At 35.7% G+C, this 22,870-nt stretch overlaps 4 protein-coding genes across 4 annotated transcripts; 3 read left to right on the forward strand and 1 right to left on the reverse strand.

The window, feature by feature from the left end:
* Positions 1–350: 350 nt before the first annotated feature.
* Positions 351–1,763, forward strand: LOC121770878 (lignin-forming anionic peroxidase-like). Its single transcript, XM_042167664.1, has 3 exons — positions 351–805; positions 883–1,048; positions 1,230–1,763. Exons 1-3 carry the CDS (start codon positions 416–418, stop codon positions 1,616–1,618), a joined length of 945 nt encoding a protein of 314 aa, XP_042023598.1. The 5' UTR covers positions 351–415; the 3' UTR covers positions 1,619–1,763.
* A 3,052-nt stretch (positions 1,764–4,815) lies between these two features.
* On the forward strand, positions 4,816–5,677 carry LOC121770180 (lignin-forming anionic peroxidase-like). The gene is made up of 3 exons (XM_042166961.1): positions 4,816–4,908; positions 4,991–5,156; positions 5,289–5,677. The coding sequence occupies exons 1-3, from the start codon at positions 4,816–4,818 to the stop codon at positions 5,675–5,677; spliced, it is 648 nt and encodes a 215-aa protein (XP_042022895.1).
* Positions 5,678–9,124: 3,447 nt separating this feature from the next.
* On the forward strand, positions 9,125–16,720 carry LOC121772205 (phosphoglucomutase, cytoplasmic). Its single transcript, XM_042169214.1, has 19 exons — positions 9,125–9,252; positions 9,340–9,436; positions 11,240–11,321; positions 12,020–12,075; positions 12,334–12,447; positions 12,526–12,588; positions 12,944–13,063; positions 13,210–13,310; positions 13,813–13,872; positions 13,977–14,076; positions 14,546–14,703; positions 14,786–14,881; positions 15,077–15,140; positions 15,216–15,297; positions 15,373–15,548; positions 15,654–15,730; positions 15,979–16,111; positions 16,239–16,355; positions 16,444–16,720. Exons 2-19 carry the CDS (start codon positions 9,356–9,358, stop codon positions 16,513–16,515), a joined length of 1,752 nt encoding a protein of 583 aa, XP_042025148.1. The 5' UTR covers positions 9,125–9,252; positions 9,340–9,355; the 3' UTR covers positions 16,516–16,720.
* A 509-nt stretch (positions 16,721–17,229) lies between these two features.
* LOC121772745 (pectinesterase-like) lies at positions 17,230–19,321 on the reverse strand. Its single transcript, XM_042169954.1, has 2 exons — positions 18,399–19,321; positions 17,230–18,056 (listed from the first exon to the last, which is right to left on the reverse strand). Exons 1-2 carry the CDS (start codon positions 19,270–19,272, stop codon positions 17,365–17,367), a joined length of 1,566 nt encoding a protein of 521 aa, XP_042025888.1. The 5' UTR covers positions 19,273–19,321; the 3' UTR covers positions 17,230–17,364.
* Between the last annotated feature and the right edge of the window lie 3,549 nt (positions 19,322–22,870).

Here is a 22,870-nt window from a genome sequence, read left to right on the forward strand (position 1 = left end):
GGTCTGTCCCTCTATAATTGTCACACTTCATTTTTACCATAAATGACAAATAGGTTCCACATTCCACTAACCCACCCCACCCACATTTTATTATAAAACCAATATAAAAAGTGGATCTCACATTCTACTAAAATTTTCAACCAATTTTTTTTAAAATTTCTTAAAACCCGTGTCCGGTCAAAGAGTGACAATTAATCGGGGACGGAGATAGTAATTAACTTAATTTGAATATGGTCCTCACGCGTCTCTAGCTAGCAGCATGCAGCCATTAGAGACCCCATCCAACTTTTTTTGCCCTATATATATTCATCCCAATCAACCTCTTCTCCTCACGCATCTTCACTCCAATTCAACCCATTACTTTCACAACACTACTTAATTTCCGATAATTGCAAAATTAGTCAATCACATAAAAATGATTAGTAGGTTTGTTATTCCAATAATCTCACTAGTGGTGGTGCTAAGCATCATCTCTAGCGAAGCACAGCTATCAACGAATTTCTACGACGCCGCATGCCCCAATGCTTCTACAATCATCCGCAATTCCATCCGCCGCGCTATTTCGGCCGAGCGGAGGATGGCGGCGTCCCTCATCCGCCTCCACTTCCACGACTGCTTCGTCCAGGGCTGCGACGCTTCCATCTTGCTAGACGAGACTTCCACAATCCAAAGTGAGAAGTCGGCCAGGCCCAACGCTAACTCCGTTAGAGGATACGAGATTATCGAAGCAGCTAAGCGCGCCTGCCCCGGCGTCGTCTCTTGCGCTGATGTGCTCACCTTAGCCGCACGCGACGCCTCCGTTGCTGTAAGTATGCATACAAATTAGTGAAATTAATATATTTATTTATTAGGAATAAGAAAATTAATTATATACGTATGCAGGTTGGTGGTCCATCATGGAGCGTGAAACTGGGCAGAAGGGATTCTACTACCGCTAACCAAGCCGTGGCCAACACCGATCTCCCAAGTCCATTTTCAGGCCTTCAGGTTCTTATTGACGCTTTTGACAAGAAGGGCCTTAATGCAAGAGACATGGTTGCTCTATCTGGTAAGTAAAATTGTTAGGTTGCAAACCCGTCCCATCCCACCACACACAGTATATATGATATTGTGTTGTTTAGCTCCAATTAGTTTTAGATTTTTTAAAAAGTGACCAAAAAATAAAGCGAATAATATCAAACTAATGTGCAGTGCGTGCAAGTGTATAACGGATTATTTGATATATGCAGGAGCGCACACATTAGGTCAATCACAATGCTTCTTGTTCCGCGGAAGAATATACAGCAACAGCACTGACATTGATGCCGGCTTCGCCAGCACCAGGAGGCGGGGCTGCCCCCAGACCGGCGGCGACAGCAACTTGGCGGCGCTGGATTTGGTGACGCCGAATTCATTCGACAACAACTACTTCAGGAATTTGGTGCAGAGGAAAGGACTGCTGCAGTCGGATCAAGTTCTCTTCTCCGGATCAACGGCCTCCATCGTGTCTCAGTACAGTGGAAATCCGAGGACTTTCGCCGCCGATTTTGCGACTGCAATGATCAAGATGTCGGAGATTGAGCCAACTCTCGGACAGAATGGAATTGTAAGAAGGGTTTGCAGCGCCATAAACTCATAAATGACAATGTCTCTCTGTTCTTTTTCGTTTTGTAAGTTAGATTGCGAGCAAATTGCATTGCATGCTATCAGCTATTCATGTGTTTTTCATTCATTCAATTTATTATGTAACCCCGCTTAGTCCCACTATTCATTTTAGTTTTTATCATGTGAAATTGTAATTTGATTTATACCATCAATCAATGAATTGTTTATTTTAGACGATCTAGTATCTAGCTATATATGGGCATGCAAATAATTTTGTTCGAGATTATCAAAAGTTGTCTTCAACCCTTATCGGGCTTATGCCACACTGAACACCGAAATGTTGGAAATTGGAGGATGCATATTGGCTTGAATTCATAAAGAAAATGAAACAAAATGACTAGTACTGAAAAGTAATGGCTACATAGATATAGTTAAAAAGAGAGAAAAATTAATCCAATAGGAAAAGTTACTCCAATAATTTGTCTGTTAACAAAATATAAAATCAAAGGAGTTCCTTACGAACAATTTTTTTCTACGTGTGATATTTAAAAAACTAGTACATAATTTAAAAAAGAGAAAATTGCCAAAAAAAAATCACCATGTCTATTGCAAATTCTGGTCAATTTTATAATTAAAAAAAAGTTAGTTATATAATAATTTTGATATTTTTCTTAATTATCATGACAAAAAGTTTTGGATGCTACATGTCATAATTTATTCACATGGTGAGTACATGTGTAAACTAAAGACATGACTTGACTAAGTGTATTAAACGATATTATTAAGTAGTTGAACGTTTTTTCCATATAGTAATTTTTGTTTGTCCCATCATACATAATTTTTTGACAATTTATCCTTTAAGAATTTTGAATTTTATCCTTTAAGAATTTATGAATTTTGATAGGGTATATATTGGCCTGAATTCGGTGGTATCGCTCAACACCTAGACACAAAGCCACTAAAGGTTAAATAAGAGTGAAGTTGTTAAAAATAGTAGTAGAAATCAAATATTAAGAGTTAAAATAAAAATTATGAAAGGACAAAAAGAATAATTAAAATGTGAATGGCCGAAGAATGAAGTGAGAGATGAATGCATTTACAGATAAAAATTCGACTTTCAATTAAAAAATTATTTACGGCACCCCACGGTGCCATTGCATTCTTAGAAATACTAGTAAAAATGATTGGTATATTTGTTTAGGCATCACGTTAAACTTTCTAGTTTATCCTAATATTTTCCTAATATAAATATTTTATTCAACCAAGAAGAAGGCGCGCACCGCTTCAATCATATTTTCCTAATCCACGAATTAATTTGAATTAATTCTAACAATTTCGTCACTGAAGTAAACTTTCATAATTTTGACAATTTCATTAAAGTAAACTATCAGCTTTCAAATTATTAGCTGTATGCACGTTGCTGTCACCATTTTATTAATTTCTTTAACATCACGCACATATATATAATATAATGACAATACCGCATTGAACATCTCATAAGAAACATCAATTTCTAACAAGACTAAATCCTGATAAGAACTATTGTTATAAACTTAAAGACCAGATCAAATGTAAATAATTTAAAACGCAGTCATGAATAAGCTCTATAGAAAGAAATACTTTTTCTCTCCACTTTCATTATTAAATATCATAAAATATAAGGGAGAGTATTTAAAGGTAGCTTTTTGCTTATGATGATCCGAATGGAGTATCAAGCTAAAGGTAATAGTATTTAAATGAAATCTCAATTTCATACGTTTCAACAAAGAAATTTACATGAAAACATAATTTGTGCATATCTATAACGATTTAGAGTATAATGCTCTTAATTGCATTAATATGATGTCCAATGTTAGTGTATATAATGACATAAGTTAATACATTGTTGAAATAAATATAATACTTACCTTCATCACAAAATAGAAATTCTATTTGGTTTGTTGAAATAAATATAATACTTACCTTCGTCACAAAATAGAAATTCTATTTGGTTTGCACAAGACTTTTAAAAAATATAAAGAAAAGTAGGTTGAATAAGTTAATGGAATATGAGGCTCCTTTGTATAAACTCCTTTTGTCCACGAAAAATAGTCTCATTTTGTCATTTTTGGATGTTCACAAAAAATGGTTACATTTCTAAAAATGAAAAGTTTTCCCTCATACTTTACCCACGTTTTACTCCTCTCTTCCTTATTTTACTTATTTTTTCTCCACATCTCTCTTACTTTACCCATTTTTTCTCATTTTCTCTTACTTTACCAATTTCTCATTAAAACTCATTACATATATTTGAGTGAAATAAATTGGTGGAATGTGAGACTTACTTATCATTTATAAAAGTGAAATATGACTATTATTCAAGTATGAAAGAAAATGACAAAACAAAACTTTATTATGGGATGAAGGTAGTATTTAAATGTATTTTTGAATTAGCAATGATGAAGATGATAGTTTAAATTTAATGAGTGGTTTGATGACACAAGTAAATGTGTAAATGACCTAAGAGCAGTGTGCAAAAAAAAATTGTCTAACTATTTTTGAATTGTATATACACATACACATACACATACACATAGCATAGTACAATAATTGTCAGTCGAACAATTTTTATGTGAGAAATATTGAGTAATTTATTGATCTTGACAAATAATGAAAATGATATAAACAGAAATGCAATAAATTATACTCCTACTCCTTTTAGCCGTTAGGATTAACCATCAATTTATTGATCTTGACAATATATGTACTGATGTACACATGCAAATCTCAATTGTAGTCACAAAGGAAGTGGAAATAAATTTCTTCATAATTTACTTGGACATGTTACCGAGTGCACACGAGCGCATAAATTTGTAATCTAAAAAAATTACAAAAAACTCCACATTTGACGTCAAACGAGCACATAAATCCTGCGTTGCAGCTTGAGACAGCAAATATGAATAGTTGAATTTCAATTTGTTTTACTACTTCATGAAGAATTTTCATAAAGTAAGACAATAAACACCAAACATATCTAGATTAAATTCTGACTAGTTAATGTAACTTTTGAATTCATGAAGCGCATACGATGAGAAAATGTGGATATAATTCATAAAGTTAATTTATTTCTGCATTTCACTATAGTAAGTTAATTTTTTTTCGTTTCTCTGTTTTTTGCTTTCCACAGCAGTATTTCCGTGTTCGTTCTTGGATAAGGTGGGTAATCACATGTAATGATTTTGTAGTGGTTGAATGCTTTTGAATTTTGGATTTGGCACTTCATATAACGGCGTCGTCTCTTGCGCTGACGTGCTCACTTTAGCCGCACGCGACGCCTCTGCTGCTGTAAGCATTCCATCAATTTAATTAAACATACATATTCATTCATCGAAGAAATGACTAAATTAATTGTTGAAAATGTATGAAGGTTGGTGGACCATCATGGAGCGTGAAACTGGGAAGAAGAGATTCCACCACAGCTAGCCGCGATGTGGCCAACACCGATCTCCCGAGTCCATTTTCCGGCCTTCAAGTTCTTATTGACGCTTTCGACAAGAAGGGTCTTAATGCAAGAGACATGGTTGCTCTATCTGGTAAGTAAAATTTCTGGATTCCAAACCCATCCCAATTAGTTTTAGGTCTTTAAAAAATGACCAAAAAACAAAGCAAATAATATCAAACTAATGTGCAGAGTAAGTGAGTAATGGATTATTTGGTATATGCAGGAGCGCACACATTAGGGCAATCCCAATGCTTCTTGTTCCGTGAAAGAATATACAGCAACGGCACTGACATTGATGCCGGCTTCGCCAGCACCAGGAGGCGGGGCTGCCCTCAGACCGGCGGCGACAGCAACTTGGCGGCGTTGGATTTGGTGACGCCGAATTCATTCGACAACAACTACTTCAGGAATTTGGTGCAGAGGAAGGGACTGCTGCAGTCCGATCAAGTTCTCTTCACCGGATCTACGGCCTCCATCGTGTCTCAGTACAGTAGAAATCCGAGGACTTTCGCTGCCGATTTTGCGACCGCAATGATCAAGATGTCGGAGATTGAGCCAACTCTCGGACAAAATGGAATCATAAGAAGGGTTTGCAGCGCCATCAACTCATAACTCATCTCTCTCTTAATTTTTTTTTATTGTATGTATGCAAATTGCAATGCATGCAGTCGCCAATATATTTCCAAGTGTTATTTCACTATTCAATTCAATTCAATTTATTAATTGCAGATCTACTCACAATTAATATCTTCATTTTCGCTAGCTCTAGCATATGATCATGTGGTTTTGTAAATTAATTTATACGGTAAATCAATGAATTGTTCGTTTTCATTTACTAGTTCTATATTTAATGTACTTTATGTTTATGTAAAAGGTAGCTATCTTAATCTGATTTATACATCCTCTTTCGATAAAACAGTGGCAGAGCCACACATTTCATTTTCGGGCCAATAAGACATTTCGCATTGTCATGCGTTACTGCGTAAGACGAAACTGAACTCCACTTACAAAAATTTAACAAATTAATCTTTAAAAATCCTTTTTTTAAAATTTTTTATTATAACTAATTATTCTATACAATAAACTTTAAAAAGTACAAAAAATAGGGAAATGATTTTGCATTTCTGTCTATTTATGTTCATTTTTTGAAATTATTATTTTAAGAGTACGTGTTATGTCTAACCAAATTTATATAATTGATTTATTATTCAAATTTAACGTTTTCAAAAAAATTATGATCCAGTTATGAAATAATTAACACAATATAGCTTGTAAAATTGTAATTTTCTAATGCATGAGTTAGATTTGGCCGTTTTGTTACAAATGAATTAAGATTGAAGAAAAATAAAAACAAAGTATTATATGCACGTCGATTTGCATAAATCACTAAAATATATATTCTTTATGTAAACTAGCTTTGAGTTTATTCTTTATTCGAATAAATTTCTTGGATCCTATTATCTATATGATCCGACCCTGATTGATTTGAGTGTATAATTCGGGAAATAATCAAGAAGAGAACTCGAAATGATTATCCTTAACCTAATTAACGAAAATAACGAAGTAAACATTGCAAAAAGATATTACAAGACCATATTTATTTAGTGCTATAATCTTGATATTTTTTTGGGTCGATTCCTTGTACGATTCAGATGATCGCGGCTGTTCATCTTGGAATGGTAGTCTCGGACTCGACTTGGGCTTAAGTTGCTGGATTCGGAGGTGGCCCGGCTGTAGGATGGAGCCGAGGTGCGAGGTCCCTAAGAAGAAAAGAATGTGATTTGCTGCCGTATAAAGAGTAGATGGGGTCATGGGGATAATGAAGATTATCCAAAAAAAGGAATAAGGGACAGAAAATGAAAGAGAATTTACAAATTAGAGTGAAGATAAAAGAGCATAAGGATCGGTTAACTTTTGATGGGTATAAAACAGTTCTAACATTGTAACTTTTAATGGTAGTCATAAATATTACTTCCTTCTACCTAGAAATTTTGTCACATTTTTCTATTTCCGTCTATCCCACAAAATTTGTCACATTTCACTTTTTACCATTTTTGGTAGTGGAACTCACCTCCCACTAAATTATTTCCACTCACATTTCATTATAAAACTAATATTTAAAAGTATGACCCAAATTCTACCAACTTTTTCACCCCACTTTCTATTACATTTCTTAAAATCCGTGCCCGTCAAACTATGACAAAATGTGGGGAACGGAGGGAGTATTTATGTTTTCAAGCGTAATCATAAATACTTTTTTGTTTAAAGTGTAATTTATTGACAATCTAGCATGTTTAAATTGTATTAAACATATATATTAATAGCTAAAATAGTAAATTTCTAATACTGAGACCTATCTATAGAAATATGCATAAACTTTAGAATAATATCAAATATTTTCCGAGAGTTGTACAGTTCAATTGGAATATCGGAAATATCTTCAGAATATTCCGACACTAACTGGGCCACGGTCCTAAGCCAATAGGCCCACATCCTAATTCTGTAACTATTATTTTTAATTATCAAAAGAACTAAAATAACTTACTTTTAAATAGTATAACTAATAAGTAAATTACTATTGAACCGCTCAAAGGAATTGGACTGAATATAATTCTTCAAATCCACCTTTACAAAGGAAAAAAACTTTAAATCGAAATTGATGCATAGTAAGATTTTTTTTGTAGCGAAAGATCTTAATTTATGTGTGGTGAAGAAGTTTTGTAATGGAGTACTATTATAATGTGTTTGAATGTATATAACACCATATCTCATGTAATTATCTAAAAAATGAAAAGCAATTTAAATTTTATCTCTATATACTCTCTGAAACCCGAAATAGCATTTTATTTCACGATTCATTAATTTAACATATATAGGTAGAAGCGCATATGCTGAAATTTCAATGATATAAACACCCACCACTACCAGTGATTAAGGATAATTATTATTGAACAATACAACGTGATTGAATATGGATGATTAGGTTTTAAGCAATGTTTTAAAAATCGGACCGGACCGGCCGGTTCGACCGGTTGGACCGCGAACCGGTAGGTAGTCCGGTCTGGTTCACCCCTTTAAACAACCACTGCATTGAACCGATGTGAACCGGCCGGTCGGGCCGGTTGGACCGTGAACCGGAAATCGGTTTCTATTTTTTTCAAAAAATTTTAAAATTTGTTGTTGGTAGAGGTTGAACTCATGACCTCTCTTCTAGTCAAGAAGACCTCTACCACTCCACCACATGAACTCATTGAACAATTTGAACATTAAATATTTTTATACATTAACCATTAATTTTATCTACAAAAACTAATAATTCATTTTAATTTTATTATTCTTTAATATAATTGTTAATTATAATATATATAATTATCATCCTTTATATTTTAATGATGCTCTACTTACCACCTATATTATTATTAGTACCATATAAGATTCATTATATACTATAAATAAATTTTTTATATTATATACTTAATTTATATACCCTAGCTATTGACATTAATGAATAATCTTATCTAAACTAATTAATAAGTACTTAATTCGTATTTAATTATATATTATTTTACGAAATAAATTTTCTTAAATTAATATAAACATTATCTATTTTAATACATGAAATATTAAATTTTTTATCTAGACTAACTAATATTAAATATATATATCTGAATATATTTACTAAATTTTAATATTATTTATATTTATACATCACTAATTATCTATAAGGTTTAATGTTTTGTAATATATTATTAATTGTAAATCATTTACTAAATTTAATATATTTTTATATATATTTGCAACAGTAAAACGGTTCGACCGGTTGAACCGTGAACCAGTAACGTCGCCGGTCCGCTTGTCGGTCCAGTTTTTAAAACATTGGTTTTAAGTTTTGTTAATTTATTACAACTTTTGGCTTAATAAAGTAGTGGATTGCGGAGATCTGAGTCATATAGTATTAAGTTTTGTTAATTTATTCCATAATTATAACTTTCGGCTTAAAACAAGAAGTTTATTGCGGAGATCCGATTCATCTGACGGTCAAGCCGAGGAGATTTAAAATTAAAATACGTGTGCGTCACAGAATGATACATCAATTTTTTTATTCATTTATTCACTTTTATAGATACCACTTTTTTTTTTCTCTCAACACTTTCCCCAACACGCGACACGCCTCCTTCAATTTCTACGTAGGCATCTCTCTCCAACATTTTCACTTACACATTGTTAGTGGCTGTTCATCCGTTTGATTGATTTCTGCTGCTGAATTCTCACAGATTGTTTTCAGTCAAGATGGGAGCGTTTAAGGTTACCCGAGTTCAGACTTCTCCAATCGATGGCCAGAAGCCTGGGACTTCTGGTCTCCGGAAGAAGGTTTGATTTTGTGTATTTTTTTGCTTTTTTCTGATTTCTGATGAATATCGTTCTGTTCCGTATGACTACTGAATTTTATAGGAAATGGATGGATCCTCAGCATTAATTGATGCTCCGATCGGATCTATGCATTTTCTATATACATGAATGCGTGTTTTTGTGTGTATTTGGTGACATCGTCGGCTGGACAAGTGTTCTGGTATTTATATGATGCTCTGTTTATGCGAAAGGTTATTTATTCCATAGACATTTAATCGGTGGGGCTGATGTCTAGTATTATTGCAGGAGTGAGCTGTAGATCTGATAAGCCTAGTAATACTATTGTTAATGTTTGTGTTGTGATTAAAAAGAAAAATCTATTCTTATACAAATGCCAAGCCAAGCTGGTGTGATAAGTCTATATTTTTAGTTGCCAAATTCATCCTGTTCTAAGAATCGGGATTTGAGAACTGTTCTGGTGGAAGGCATGGTTTTGCATATTGCAAAACACATTATAGTGAAATATCAGGATCAGTCTTCGGATGAGCTCCCGCCCCCTCCCACTCCAGAAACATGAATTATATCTGACAGACTCAGAGCCAGAACATGCTAATTTTTCATCCATTATCATTTAACTGAATATGCAAACTTTAGAATTCCTCAAAAACAATTTGAAGAGTAGGAAGGTGGATGCCTTGGTTTGAAAGATACTTTGGCCATGTAAATAGGGTGATTTGGACTAATGACACGTGTGCTCGGTGTTCTAGAAGCTATCCCTAAGGACATGCATGCATTCTTTATTGATGTGGAAACTTTTAACTGCATCAGGATGATAACATTCATTAGAAAATAGAAATTACAGTTTTTTAGCTTCTGCAAGTGAGGCATAAACCTCTGTATCTGTAGAACTTAGATAACTGGCCTGATATATCCTTACATGCATTTTTTTAACTATACTGATTAAGACTCAGTAGATGTCTTGGAAACAGGATAAGTTGATATATTAAAAGGGGAGGACCTTTAGATTGTCTCTTTCTCTTTGCCAACAGAAAGATAGGAAAAGCTCTAGGTGTATCATTACAGTTTTAGGTTGTCTGAGTCTGATGAATTCGAATGTTTACCATACCAATTCTTTCAAATATCTCAAGTTCTTCTGTAATCTGAACTGATATATGAATACTAAATCGAAATTACTTTTATCATGTTTAATGAGAAATCATGACCTTCTCATATGATATCTGTATAAATTTGAATTTTCCCCTTTTATGAGATTTGATTTGTGTACTCTACTTTAATTCTATTAATTAATTTCTTGAAACTAAATGTGAAATCAACTTTTTAAAAGTTAATTCGCATGACTATGATTTCTGGATTTTTATCCAGATACTTTTCCATTTTTATGTTAAAGGGGTTTCCTCTCAGAATTCTGAGTGAAATGGAAGTGAATTCAGGCATCACATTATTTTTGCATGAAATAAAGGAAGTCTTATTTTCACCATTTTTGCATGGAGCAGAGGAGTATGTAACACCAATGTTTCATTGTTGCTACACATGTTCGTCATGGTGTTTCCCATATCACATATGATTGGGAGTCACAAAAGTTAGCTTTCAGAGTTCAATCAGAAAGATAGAAGGCCACCATATTCTGAAGCGATTTGTTGTAGCAAGAACTATTATCATTTTTTAAATGTCTTAACTTAGCCTTGCTACTAATTTCTGATTTTTTCAGGATGGGTCTGCATTATAAGTACATTTATTTGCTCTTTGTGTTTTAAAAGCTGTGCAAAATTGTTTCCTGTTGTTGATTTGGAATGCATGGTTCAGGTGAAGGTATTCGTGCAGCCCCATTACTTGGAAAATTTTGTCCAGTCTACTTTTAATGCCCTTGGAGCTGATAAGATGAAGGGTACTCCATATCTTTTAGCATTTGCGTGCTCTTGGTTTTCTTTGATATGGTGTGATTTTAAAATCAAGATGCACAACTTACTCTTTGACAAGCAAATATTAAGATGGAGTGATGGACAAACCGACACATGATTTGTATCATTATATGAAAAAATTGCAAAAGTAACTTTGTGTTTGCTTCAGAGCAGCAACCTCAGAAAATTTAAATGTACATATACTTACTTTTTATTCAAGCAATAGACAAATCATAGCTTTGTTTGTATACACTATACGTGTAATGATGCTCTCAATAGCAGTCTTGTCATTGTACATTTGTGTGCATAATAATTGAGATTTTCTAAATAAGTGGTAGGCACTAGTCTATCATAGTTTGCTTGATAATGTCTATGTTACCCTCATAATTTATCAATTGGTAACAATCATAATAATTACATTAGCTTTTGCGATTGTCTACTGGGCAAGGAGTTATGTCATTTTATAACTATCTGATCTGATTTTCTTTAGTATTTAATATTTGGAGTAGATTTCCATGTAGTTCTTTGAACCGATTCTTAATATTTGTTGCTATTGAAAATTTGAAATACATGGCCATGAATTGGAAACTCTTCAGGTTCTAGTTCTCATACCCTAGCAGGCACACCAGCTCTAGTTTTCTCTTTTACTGTCAAGTGTTTATTGTTTTTGCTGAAAACTCTTCAGGTGCTACACTTGTTGTCTCTGGTGATGGCCGCTACTATTCGAAGGATGCTATCCAGGTGAGATGCATTGTCACTTTATGATACAGTCATCATTGGTTGGTCTATTAGAGTGAAGCATATGTGAATACACTTATTGGTCCTGTAATGTCTGAAAAATAACCGAGTAATGGAAGTGAACAACAAAGTAGCTCATTCGGTGAAAAATATCACGTGTTCAGTTTTGGACTTCTAGGACTCACTTGTGACCCTATGCTTTTTATGTATTGTTTGATCTCAAATATGGTATAAGTTCTAAGTAGTTGTATCCAATGTTAGATCATCATCAAAATGGCTGCTGCAAATGGAGTAAGGCGTATATGGGTTGGGCAGAACGGGTTACTATCTACTCCAGCTGTTTCTGCTGTTGTACGTGAAAGAGTAGGCGCTGATGTGAGTATTGACCTTTTACTTCCTCTGTAAAAATCTTAACCAATGACATTAAACACTTCACATCTTGAACTTTCTCAGGGCTCCAAGGCAAATGGGGCATTTATACTTACAGCAAGCCACAACCCGGGGGGGCCAAATGAGGTGTGCGCCTGAATTACTTCTTTTTTCCTTTACCCCTGGTTGTCATTATTGGAATGCTTGTATAGTCTTGTATTTTGCTCCAGTACATCATTGAGTCGGTTTCAATGTCTAGTGATTATGCTTGTTTTCTAGCAACGCTTGCATCAAGGTCAGTGCGAGGAACTTAGTATTCCTTCCAGGAACTTAGTATTCCTTTTCAATATTGTATATCACTACGGTAGAATGTTCTAGTCAAAGACTATCTTCGGAAGGATATTCTCTTTCTTTCTTGTCTTGGTCACTCATTAATGGGCGTTTTGTGCTAAAACTGGCTCCTTAATTCAATTCCCTTATCTGTCTTCTCTTTGTTTGATAGGACTTTGGAATCAAATACAACATGGAAAATGGTGGACCTGCTCCAGAAGGAGTCACTGATAAGATCTATTCAAACACGACCACAATTAAGGAATACTTGATTGCTGAAGGCCTACCTGATGTATGATTTGTTTCATGGAAGTGCATATAATGATATACTCCTATATTAGTATATTATATGTATGTATATTATGCGCCCAAATATACACACTTGTGGTGGAATTACCTTTCTTTTTGTCCCCTAACAATATCAAAATGAAATTGCAGGTGGATATCTCCAAAATTGGATTAAGCAACTTTACTGGTCCTGATGGACAGTTTGATGTTGATGTTTTTGATTCAGCAAGTGACTATGTCAAATTGATGAAGTACGTATCTTGATAGGATTGCATAAAGCTCATTTTCCCATTAAGTATATGTTATATGATTCCCTTGAAGGGAAAGGATTGGTGCAAAATAGGGTTTGATCCAACTTTATTAAATACTCTCTCTGTCCCACTACAAGTGATTGATATTTCTTTTTTGGTTGTCCCATATGAGTGATCAATTTCGGTTTTTAGCAAAAAGCAACCCATTTACTCTCTTCTACTTTATTCTCTCTTTACTTTTTTACTTTATTCATCTACTACTTTATTCTCTCTCCACTTAACTCAATATCTTAAATCCCATGCCAAAAGAAATCCATCCCTTGTATTGGGATGGAGAGAGTATGTACATGATATCTTTGGTGCTGTACATACTCCCTCCATCCCATATCATTGAAGTACATATTTGGTGACATAACTCAATATTATTCTCTGTCCAATCTTTGGTGCTGTGCATATTCTCACTAAGCTGTGCTGCACTTTTGTCATACGTATTGTTTTCCAGGTCTATTTTTGATTTCCAGAGTATCAAGAAGCTTCTGTCATCTCCAAAATTCACTTTCTGGTATCCTATGACTTCAAATTTGATGCCATTTCTGCAAAAATTTCAAACTGATTGTTTGAATGAGGCCTATTCCAATTCCACTATTTATGCTTTGCATTTTCTAGCTATGATGCACTTCATGGCGTTGCTGGAGCTTACGCTAAACGCATATTTGTGGAAGAGCTAGGTGCAAAGGAAAGCTCTTTGCTTAATTGTGTACCCAAGGTAAAAATTTTATTCAAAAAAATTTATATGTATATAGTACTATTGCTTTTTTCCAATGTTATCAAATAGCGGATATGGCGGTGCCATGGCGCTATGGCATGGCGTTCTGTGGTGGAAATGCCATAGCAACATGGCGCTGCCATAGCACCGCCATATCCGCCATTTGACAACATTGCGTGTGTACTGCATTTAGGAATGAGGCATTATGCAAGAAACATGGATGTTAGAGCTGTATTTTATGCTTTATTAATTGTTTTAAGAGTTTTAGATGTTATATTTTTGTTATTTTCCAATTTTTGAATTATATATAAATAATAAGTATTATTTTATTTATTTAATTATTGACCGCCATATCCGCCATACTAATACGCCATATCCCTGTGGCGGTTTTTAGGCGAACCGCCATAAGCCGCCATACGAGATTGATAACACTGCTTTTTCACATGATTTTATACTCTCTGTTCTGCAGGAAGATTTTGGTGGAGGACATCCTGATCCTAATCTGACATATGCAAAAGAACTAGTAGCTCGTATGGGATTGAGCAAGACAGACAACAATCCAGACCCGCCAGAGTTTGGTGCAGCTGCTGATGGAGATGCCGACCGCAATATGGTTCTTGGAAAAAGGCTGGTTTTCTAAAAAAAACTGATTTTGAACATCAATTTGTTACTTAATTCTTATTCTGAATCAGTCTTATTTTGATTTCAGGTTCTTTGTTACTCCATCTGACTCTGTTGCTATTATAGCTGCAAATGCTGTACAGGCAATACCCTACTTTTCCGGTGGTCTAAAAGGAGTTGCAAGGTTCTGATCCTGCTTTCGCTTTTCCTGAACTTTTCTCTTTGATGCTATTAGTTGACTCCTGGAAGCCGATGCATCATTTCTTTCCCGTTAATATCTTTATCTTACATGACATGAGGCATTCATCTCTCATTATATTTTTATTAATTGAAAGTCTTTTAGAAGATGAAATCTTATATGTTCCATTATTCTCCTCAGGAGCATGCCCACATCAGCTGCTCTTGATGTCGTAGCTAAGCACTTGAATCTGAAATTCTTTGAGGTACTATATGACATGAATATTTATAAAATGGTCATGGATTGGTGTTAGAGGTGTACTAATGCTATCTCTGTGAAGGTTCCAACTGGATGGAAATTTTTTGGCAACCTGATGGATGATGGACAGTGTTCTGTTTGTGGTGAAGAAAGTTTTGGAACTGGTAGGATCTATGTTTCATACAGAACCATTGAAGGAAGCAATGTACTTGAGCATTTTTATTAATATTCATTAACAGGCTCGGACCACATCCGCGAGAAAGATGGAATATGGGCTGTGTTGGCTTGGCTAGCTATTATTGCCTATAAGAACAAAGACAATCTCGGGGGAGATAAACTTGTCACTGTTGAAGACATAGTGCGCCAGCATTGGTCCACATATGGGCGTCACTATTACACTCGATACGATTACGAGGTGGATGCATGCCGTGTTTTTCCTCCTCTTTAAGTGCTTATTACTCTGAGGAATGTATTAGTTTATATACTTTGTTCATTAATTCTTTTTCCCCATGTAATGAAGAATGTTGATGCTGGTGGTGCCAAGGAACTGATGGCTTATTTGGTCAAGCTGCAATCAAACCTAACCGAAGTCAACAAGTAAGCCTCCTGCCTCTCTTCCATTCTCCCCTCAAAACTAAAGCTTCTCTCACACTTTTGGCAACCCGTTTGCATTTGTTCCTAGACTTTTCTCTGCCGCAATAAGAATTCACTTTCAAGTAAAAAGTCTAAGTAGTTGGTTTTGACTGCTACCATGTAGCCTGAGATGGATTTTAGTAATAATGGATTCTGCCACTTTTGTAGCTGTAGTCTTAATTCGATTTACTTGTATACATATGTTCCGACAGCATTATAAAGGGGATTCGACCAGATGTCTCAAATGTTGTCAATGCTGATGAGTTTGAGTACAAGGATCCTGTTGATGGTTCCATTTCAAAGCATCAAGGAATCAGATACCTATTTGAAGATGGATCTCGACTGGTAAGTTACTCCGTCAAATATCTGTAAACACAGTTTCAGGCACTTTTCAACCATCCCGTACATTCAGTATACGAGTGTATCAGGATCACTTGAAAGTACTGAGTGATATACACTTATGATTCACTAGGTTTTCCGACTCTCTGGAACTGGTTCAGAAGGTGCTACTATCCGTCTCTACATAGAGCAGTACGAGAAGGACCCAAACAAGATTGGGAGAGATTCGCAAGATGCGCTTGCTCCTCTTGTAAGTGCTAGATTTAACATCCAAGATTAGTATTCCACAATGCAGGCCAAGATGCATACACTCAATCGATTGTATTCTTCCTATGCAGGTTGAGGTTGCTCTTAAGCTGTCTAAGATGCAAGAATACACTGGCCGATCTGCTCCCACTGTTATTACATAGATGCTGCAGACACGGTGCTGAGGTGTTTGTTTCATCTCGATATCGATCATTTACATAATTTTGTTGCGAAAATAAGCAATGCAATAACTTTACAAGTTCGACATTGTATGCACAGGCAGGAAACCGTGTTCTGAACACGGTCTATTTACCTTGCTATGAGGGTAATGAATTTGAGTATAATTTTAGCCCCACTATTTGGTACTTATCTTCTTTGTGTTAAGGTAAACAAATTGTTTATTGTATTTTAAAATTAAATCCGAATCAAGGTAATAAAACAAAGGGATTTTGATCTCTAAAATTTAAAATCTGCTATTTTCACCAACTACATACTTTACAAAGTGTGTATGTTTAATGGACTATTTTGTTTCTTTAATACTCCCTCCGTCCCGGGCTATTCGCTCATTTCCTTTTCGGCTCGGAGATTAAGGAATGAGTGTATAGGAAAGTCAAGAATGACGGCTGTAGTGAAATTTTTTACTAAAAATGGAAAGAGTGCAAGTAACTTGGGATGCCCAAAAAGAAAATAAGTGCGAGTAGTGCGGGACGGAGGGAGTATTTTTTTAGACCTCACTTATTGGTTTGGCACCCATATGTCACGTAATCTAGTTGGATTCGCTTTTGACCTGTCATAGAAAAAAGCATGCTTCGTAAAATTTATTGGAGGTATAGTTTATTTCGACCAAAGTTATAGTTTTAGGAATCAAATTTCCTAAATCATAACAGGTAAAGGTTGTGATATACATTCCCATTAATTTTGAAATACCTTACAACATAGTATCTATAGTAACATGGCACAAAAATTAAACACACATCACACATTTACTTCGTATAACAACAATTGTGACAATATCACAGGCCAGACGTAAACGGCACACCGGTAGCCGGAATCCACGAGTCCCCGGCGAGGAAATTCCGGGCGGAGAACATTCCGGCCTCCGCCGCATATCGTATACGATGAAACCCCGGCCATTTAACCCTCCCCATAGTACTCCCACCAACACCGCTATTCATATACTCACCATAATACAAAGTAGCCAAACCAAAATCTCCACTCCACGGCAGCCACCCGGCCGGGTCAATCAACCCATCGATCACACACTTGGAAAACACAGTCCTCGAATATTCCTTCCACGGCCTCCCTAAATAGCTCTTGTACAAACTTTGAACCGGCCTGAGGTCCGGCGCCGCTGTGATGACCGAGTTTTGGATGACGATGCCGGTGTTCTCGTTAGGGTCTTTTCTCCCTTGCGCGGTGACGGTGTTTTTCTGGTTGATGATGGGTCTCCGGACGTAGATGTTGCAGTTTTGGAAGAGCGCCACCGCGTCGCCGAAGATGAAATCGACGGTGCCGTAGATGTCGCAGTTGCGGTAGAACTGGCGCTGGGAGTGGACATAGAGGGTGTCTTGGTAGCCCTTGAAGCTGCACTCGAAGAAGATGGAGAAGTCGGAGCTCGACCGGAGGGCCACGGCTTGGTGTTTCTGGGGCCCGGCCGTGTTCTCGAATGTCATGCCCCGGACGATGAACCCTTTGCCGGAGACAGCTGCATATATAAATATATACATAGAGTAATTGTTTTTATTTTTATTTTTATTTTTTATGATTACTATAAATTTTAATTGGAAATTAATGGTGGATCATATCTTTTGACATATAGTATGTCCTTATTATTGATGGGGTTGTTATTGTTGTTTTTAATGATTCGAGGAAAATTGGGACAGTTTGGGCCTTGAATAAAAATTCAATGGTTAGGACATATTATCTTATTACTATTACCATGTACCTAGCTTGTGATGTGTACAATTCTCATCTAGTTGATGAAATAACGTAGTACTATTTATTAAATTAAAGAATTGTGATGAAATTGAGATGATCATAATCTTACCAAAAGTTGCAGAGCGAAAAGTGGTGAAGCCATCTTTAACACTCCTATCACTTCTAACAACAGTTGCATCATTTCCATCTCCAATCAACATCAAATTCTGCATTGATCTCTTGATCTCAACGTTTTCTCTATAAAAACCCTTTTTCACATATATAACAAATCTCCTCAACCCTCCTCCTCCTCTTCGCTTAGCCGCAGCCAACCCCTCAGAAATCGTGGTGTAGTCACCGGAGCCATCTTGTGCCACCACCACATCGGCCTTCACGGATGACCGGAGCAGCCTCCGGTCACGGGCCGAAACCCAATCAGGAAAATGGTCACTATCTCTCTTCTGCTTAGAGGTGGATGGAGAAATGGCCTTGTTGATGGCTAGTGAATTTGTTAGGGTTTTGGAGAAGTCACCAAGCATGAGTTGTAAGGATTCCAATTGTGAGGACTTGTTGAAATCAAGAAATCCACTGTGGCATGTTTGCTCATTGGCGATGGCTGCACTCAACCATGTTTGTGCATCGAACGCATCGATTTTTGAGTCGATGGAGCGGTTGAGTAGATGGATTGTGTCTTGATAGAGCTCCACGCAATCACTCCATGCTGACCGCCCTAGCACATCGAATGAACTTGAGTCCATCTCGGAGATGATCTTGTGGGCATTTGTAGCCTGTGCTAGGGTTTCCCTAAAGCTTAGACGACCTAAATCGACGTCGTTTTCGTCTAGGGTTTTACGAGGGGAGGTGGTTTGGAGAGTGTTGCAGAGTTCGGGGTGAGGTGCGGAGGTGCAAATTGAGGTTGCATTGCCACATTTTGCCAACCTAAAATGTAGCAAAAGTATGTGAAAGAATAGGAATGTGGTAATAATAGAAATTTGTTTATCCATGAGGAGAAAGAGAGGGAGAGGAAAGATTTTGTGTTGAAGCCAAATAATGTTACAAATAATTATAGGATGAAGCTAATGAAGAATTTTCTCGTTATATTTATAGAGGCAGCTTTGAAGTTGGCACCATTCGGTTCTATTAAATTAATTCAATTATATATTTTTTTTATGTGTGAACAATACGATGTTTAGTCAGTCAATGGATTGAAAGTGTACACGAGGATTGAGACGTGAACGTATGAAGCACTATTATAGTACTTGGAGTTTTAATTTGTACTAGTAATTTATCAATATACTAGTTTAAAAGAAATGATTATGACGAAAATCACAACTTGATAATATGCATTTTCTCCATAATATGTGTGAGCATGCATGGGTACGTATATCTTCAAAAAACATGAAATGATTATTTTAATTTGTAGGGACCAGGGATTCTATTTGGTAATGAAATTAAAAGTAAAAATATATAGGGAGATCCTTCTGTTATCAAATTAAAATCTAAATTGGACGAAACATCCATGTGAACATTTTATTGGAGCTTTTATATGGCATGGGTGCTATGGAATATGCATATAAAAATATTGAATTCAAAGAATTATAAAATTATTTGTAAAAGCTAGATTAACCTTATAAAAAATACGATTACAATTTTTATCCTTAAATGTAGTGATGTATCTTTTGATAACAAAAGGAATAATTCAACAAGTGCAAGGAATATGAAAATAAATAAATAAAAATAAAATCAGGTATCCATATGGAGTGGGGTTGGGCTGAATTAATAGCGTTGGCGCCTAAGCATAAACAATTATTAATGAAACCTGATCATTAATTAAATCAGGCAAATTTCATTGCGGTCTGAAAACTGTCTGATTGTTCCAAAATTTCCTATTGTATATTAAAATAATAATTTCACAACTTGTTATGGAAAAACACATTGAGGATTGAAAATTTATTTATATCAGTGTATTAAAGTCGTAATCATTTTTTTTTTCTCGGAATTCTTGATCCCTTTTCATTTCCCTTAAAAATATGGAGTATATGAGAAATATATTTTTTGGAGGCACCAGATAATTTAAACTTTAGGTTTTTTTGGAGGCACCAGATAATTTAAACTTTAGGTTTTTTTGGAGGCATCAGATAATTTAAACTTTAGGTGTGACGATGCATAAGCATAACAACATTTATAGAAAGTTTCATTTAATTAGAGCGGCAAGCATGGTCCCATCAAAATCAGATATGTGGTTTAGCAAGTGCCCACGAAGTGTTTAACTCGTGAATTCAAGGTTTAAAAAGCTAGTATGAGATAAGGATGTTTATTAATTAAATCCGAGTATTTGTCTGTGAACCATAATCAGATGTTTACAAGGTGTGGTTGTTGCTGATTTTGATACCCTCTTCACCCGCTTGGCTATATATATCTGGCTCACATGCATGCTGCCACGTCATAATATATATGCATGGTTCGTCATAAATTCCCATATTGAGTTCGATGTGCTTAATTTGATAATCTTTCTTTTGCAAAAGGTTGAAATCCCAAGGCCTCCCACATCCCGATCTAATAATATTATACGAGATTTTCAATCAGAATACGTAGTGGTCTGCTAATGAGAGGGTGTAACCCACTGTCCTGCCAGAAGCCCGCCTCACAAAGCCTCACACTTGTACTTAAAATGTGTTGCAACTAATTCGGACAGTAGTGGAATCTATCCTTCGCCATTCTTAATAATTTTTAATTATAGAATAAGAGTGTAATGAGTTAATTAGTAGAGTATAGAATCAATTTTAAAAAATAGAAAAAGTAAATTGATTTTTAAAATTATGGAGATCTTATAAGATAGGTAATTTATTTGTGAACGAATTGAAGTCAGATCCATCAGTTATGTAATATGTTCCTCATTCTGAAACTGCACGAATATATCACAATTTGATGCTCCACTGTTTGGTCCAAATACTGTTAACGGTCACCAAATGAGTTAATTCTCATTATTTAGTGTTGAAACTTGAAACGATCCCACAAATTAATACGAACCTCATAAAATGTTAGTACAAATTGATTTAGGAAGTGTTAGAAATTCATAACATAAAAAAATTATAACCCAAACAACTTGTAGCCCAACAGCTCGAAAACTCAAACGGATCATGACATAAGTGGATACCCACCCGCTTCAATTCCCTATATATAAGCATATCCACTCGGAACTCATATTAGGTATCCAAAGAAGTAAAAGTAAACCTTGTTGATAAAATCGGGTAATTTTCTCTCAAATAGTGAAATGAACCGATTCAGTAATTTCAGAGTTAACTCAACGGGGTCTACTCGATAAAATTACTTCTCCAAATAAATTCTTTGGAAAGACTGGCGGGGACACTATCCCTCTTAAATACCAGATTCCTAACAGAATTTATCAGTCGGTGTATTTATCACAATATAAAAACACCCAAAAGAACCGTACAAAATACTACTACCAAACCCGCAAATAATATTGAATACAATATCACAACAGAAAATAAACCCAGAAATAAATGCGGAACAAAATAAATACTCCCTCCGTCCCCGAATAAGAGTCGCTAATTTTCATTTTGGGCCGTCCCCCATTAAGAGTCACTCTTTATTTTTACCATAAATGGTAGTAGGCCCCACATTCCACTAACTCACTCCACTCACATTTTATTATAAAACCAATATAAAATTGTGGGTCTCATATTCCACTAACTTTTTCAACCAACTTTTCTCTACATTTCTTAAAACTCGTGCCCGGTCAAAGAGCGACTCCTATTAGGGGACGGAGGGAGTAATAAAGAAAGAACACACCCGAAACTTGATAACAGAGTTCGGCCAAATTGCCTGCCTACGTGTCCGAGCACCCTCTGCAGAGCCCGCTTATATTTAGACGGAGAAGAGAATACAAATGTTTGAGGTACATTAAAAATGAGGGAGGAGTGCTCCTTTTATAGGCAGCCACTCCCCCTAACTCCCTAATACCCCACCGATGTGGGAAGGCAAAATTTTGCCAAACTTCAACAAATCTCCACCTTGCCAAAATTTCAAATCCCACCGAACACAAATCTTCTCCATCCAAACAAACGATTCGCGGTGCTTTCATATTGGCGCAGTCAAGCGCCAGCTCCAAAACGAAGAATATTAACCAAGTCCAAACAATGTTCAAACTTGGCTCTCGTCACCACCTTAGTCAACATATCTGCAGGATTCTCTAAAGTTGGAACCTTTCTGATTACAATTTCCTCTTCTTCGAGAATCTCCCGCACAAAATGATAGCGAACATCAATGTGCTTCGTCCTTGCATGAAAGACCTGATTCTTTGCTAAATGAATAGCACTCTGGCTGTCAGAATATACTTCAAGTTGTTTCTGACCAACACCCAATTCTTTCAGCAACCCATGAAGCCAAATCGCCTCATTCACAGCTTCATTAATGGACATGTACTCTGCCTCTGTCGTAGACAAAGCTACCATTGACTGCAAGGTAGACTTCCAACTAATTGGCGCACTCACTAAAGTGAACAAATAGCCAGTAGTAGATCTTCGCTTATCCAAATCACCAGCATAGTCGGAATCACAATATCCAACTGCAAAATGGCCA

Source organism: Salvia splendens, chromosome 16 (assembly GCF_004379255.2).
Source record: "Salvia splendens isolate huo1 chromosome 16, SspV2, whole genome shotgun sequence".
Classification (NCBI taxonomy): Eukaryota; Viridiplantae; Streptophyta; class Magnoliopsida; order Lamiales; family Lamiaceae; genus Salvia; species Salvia splendens.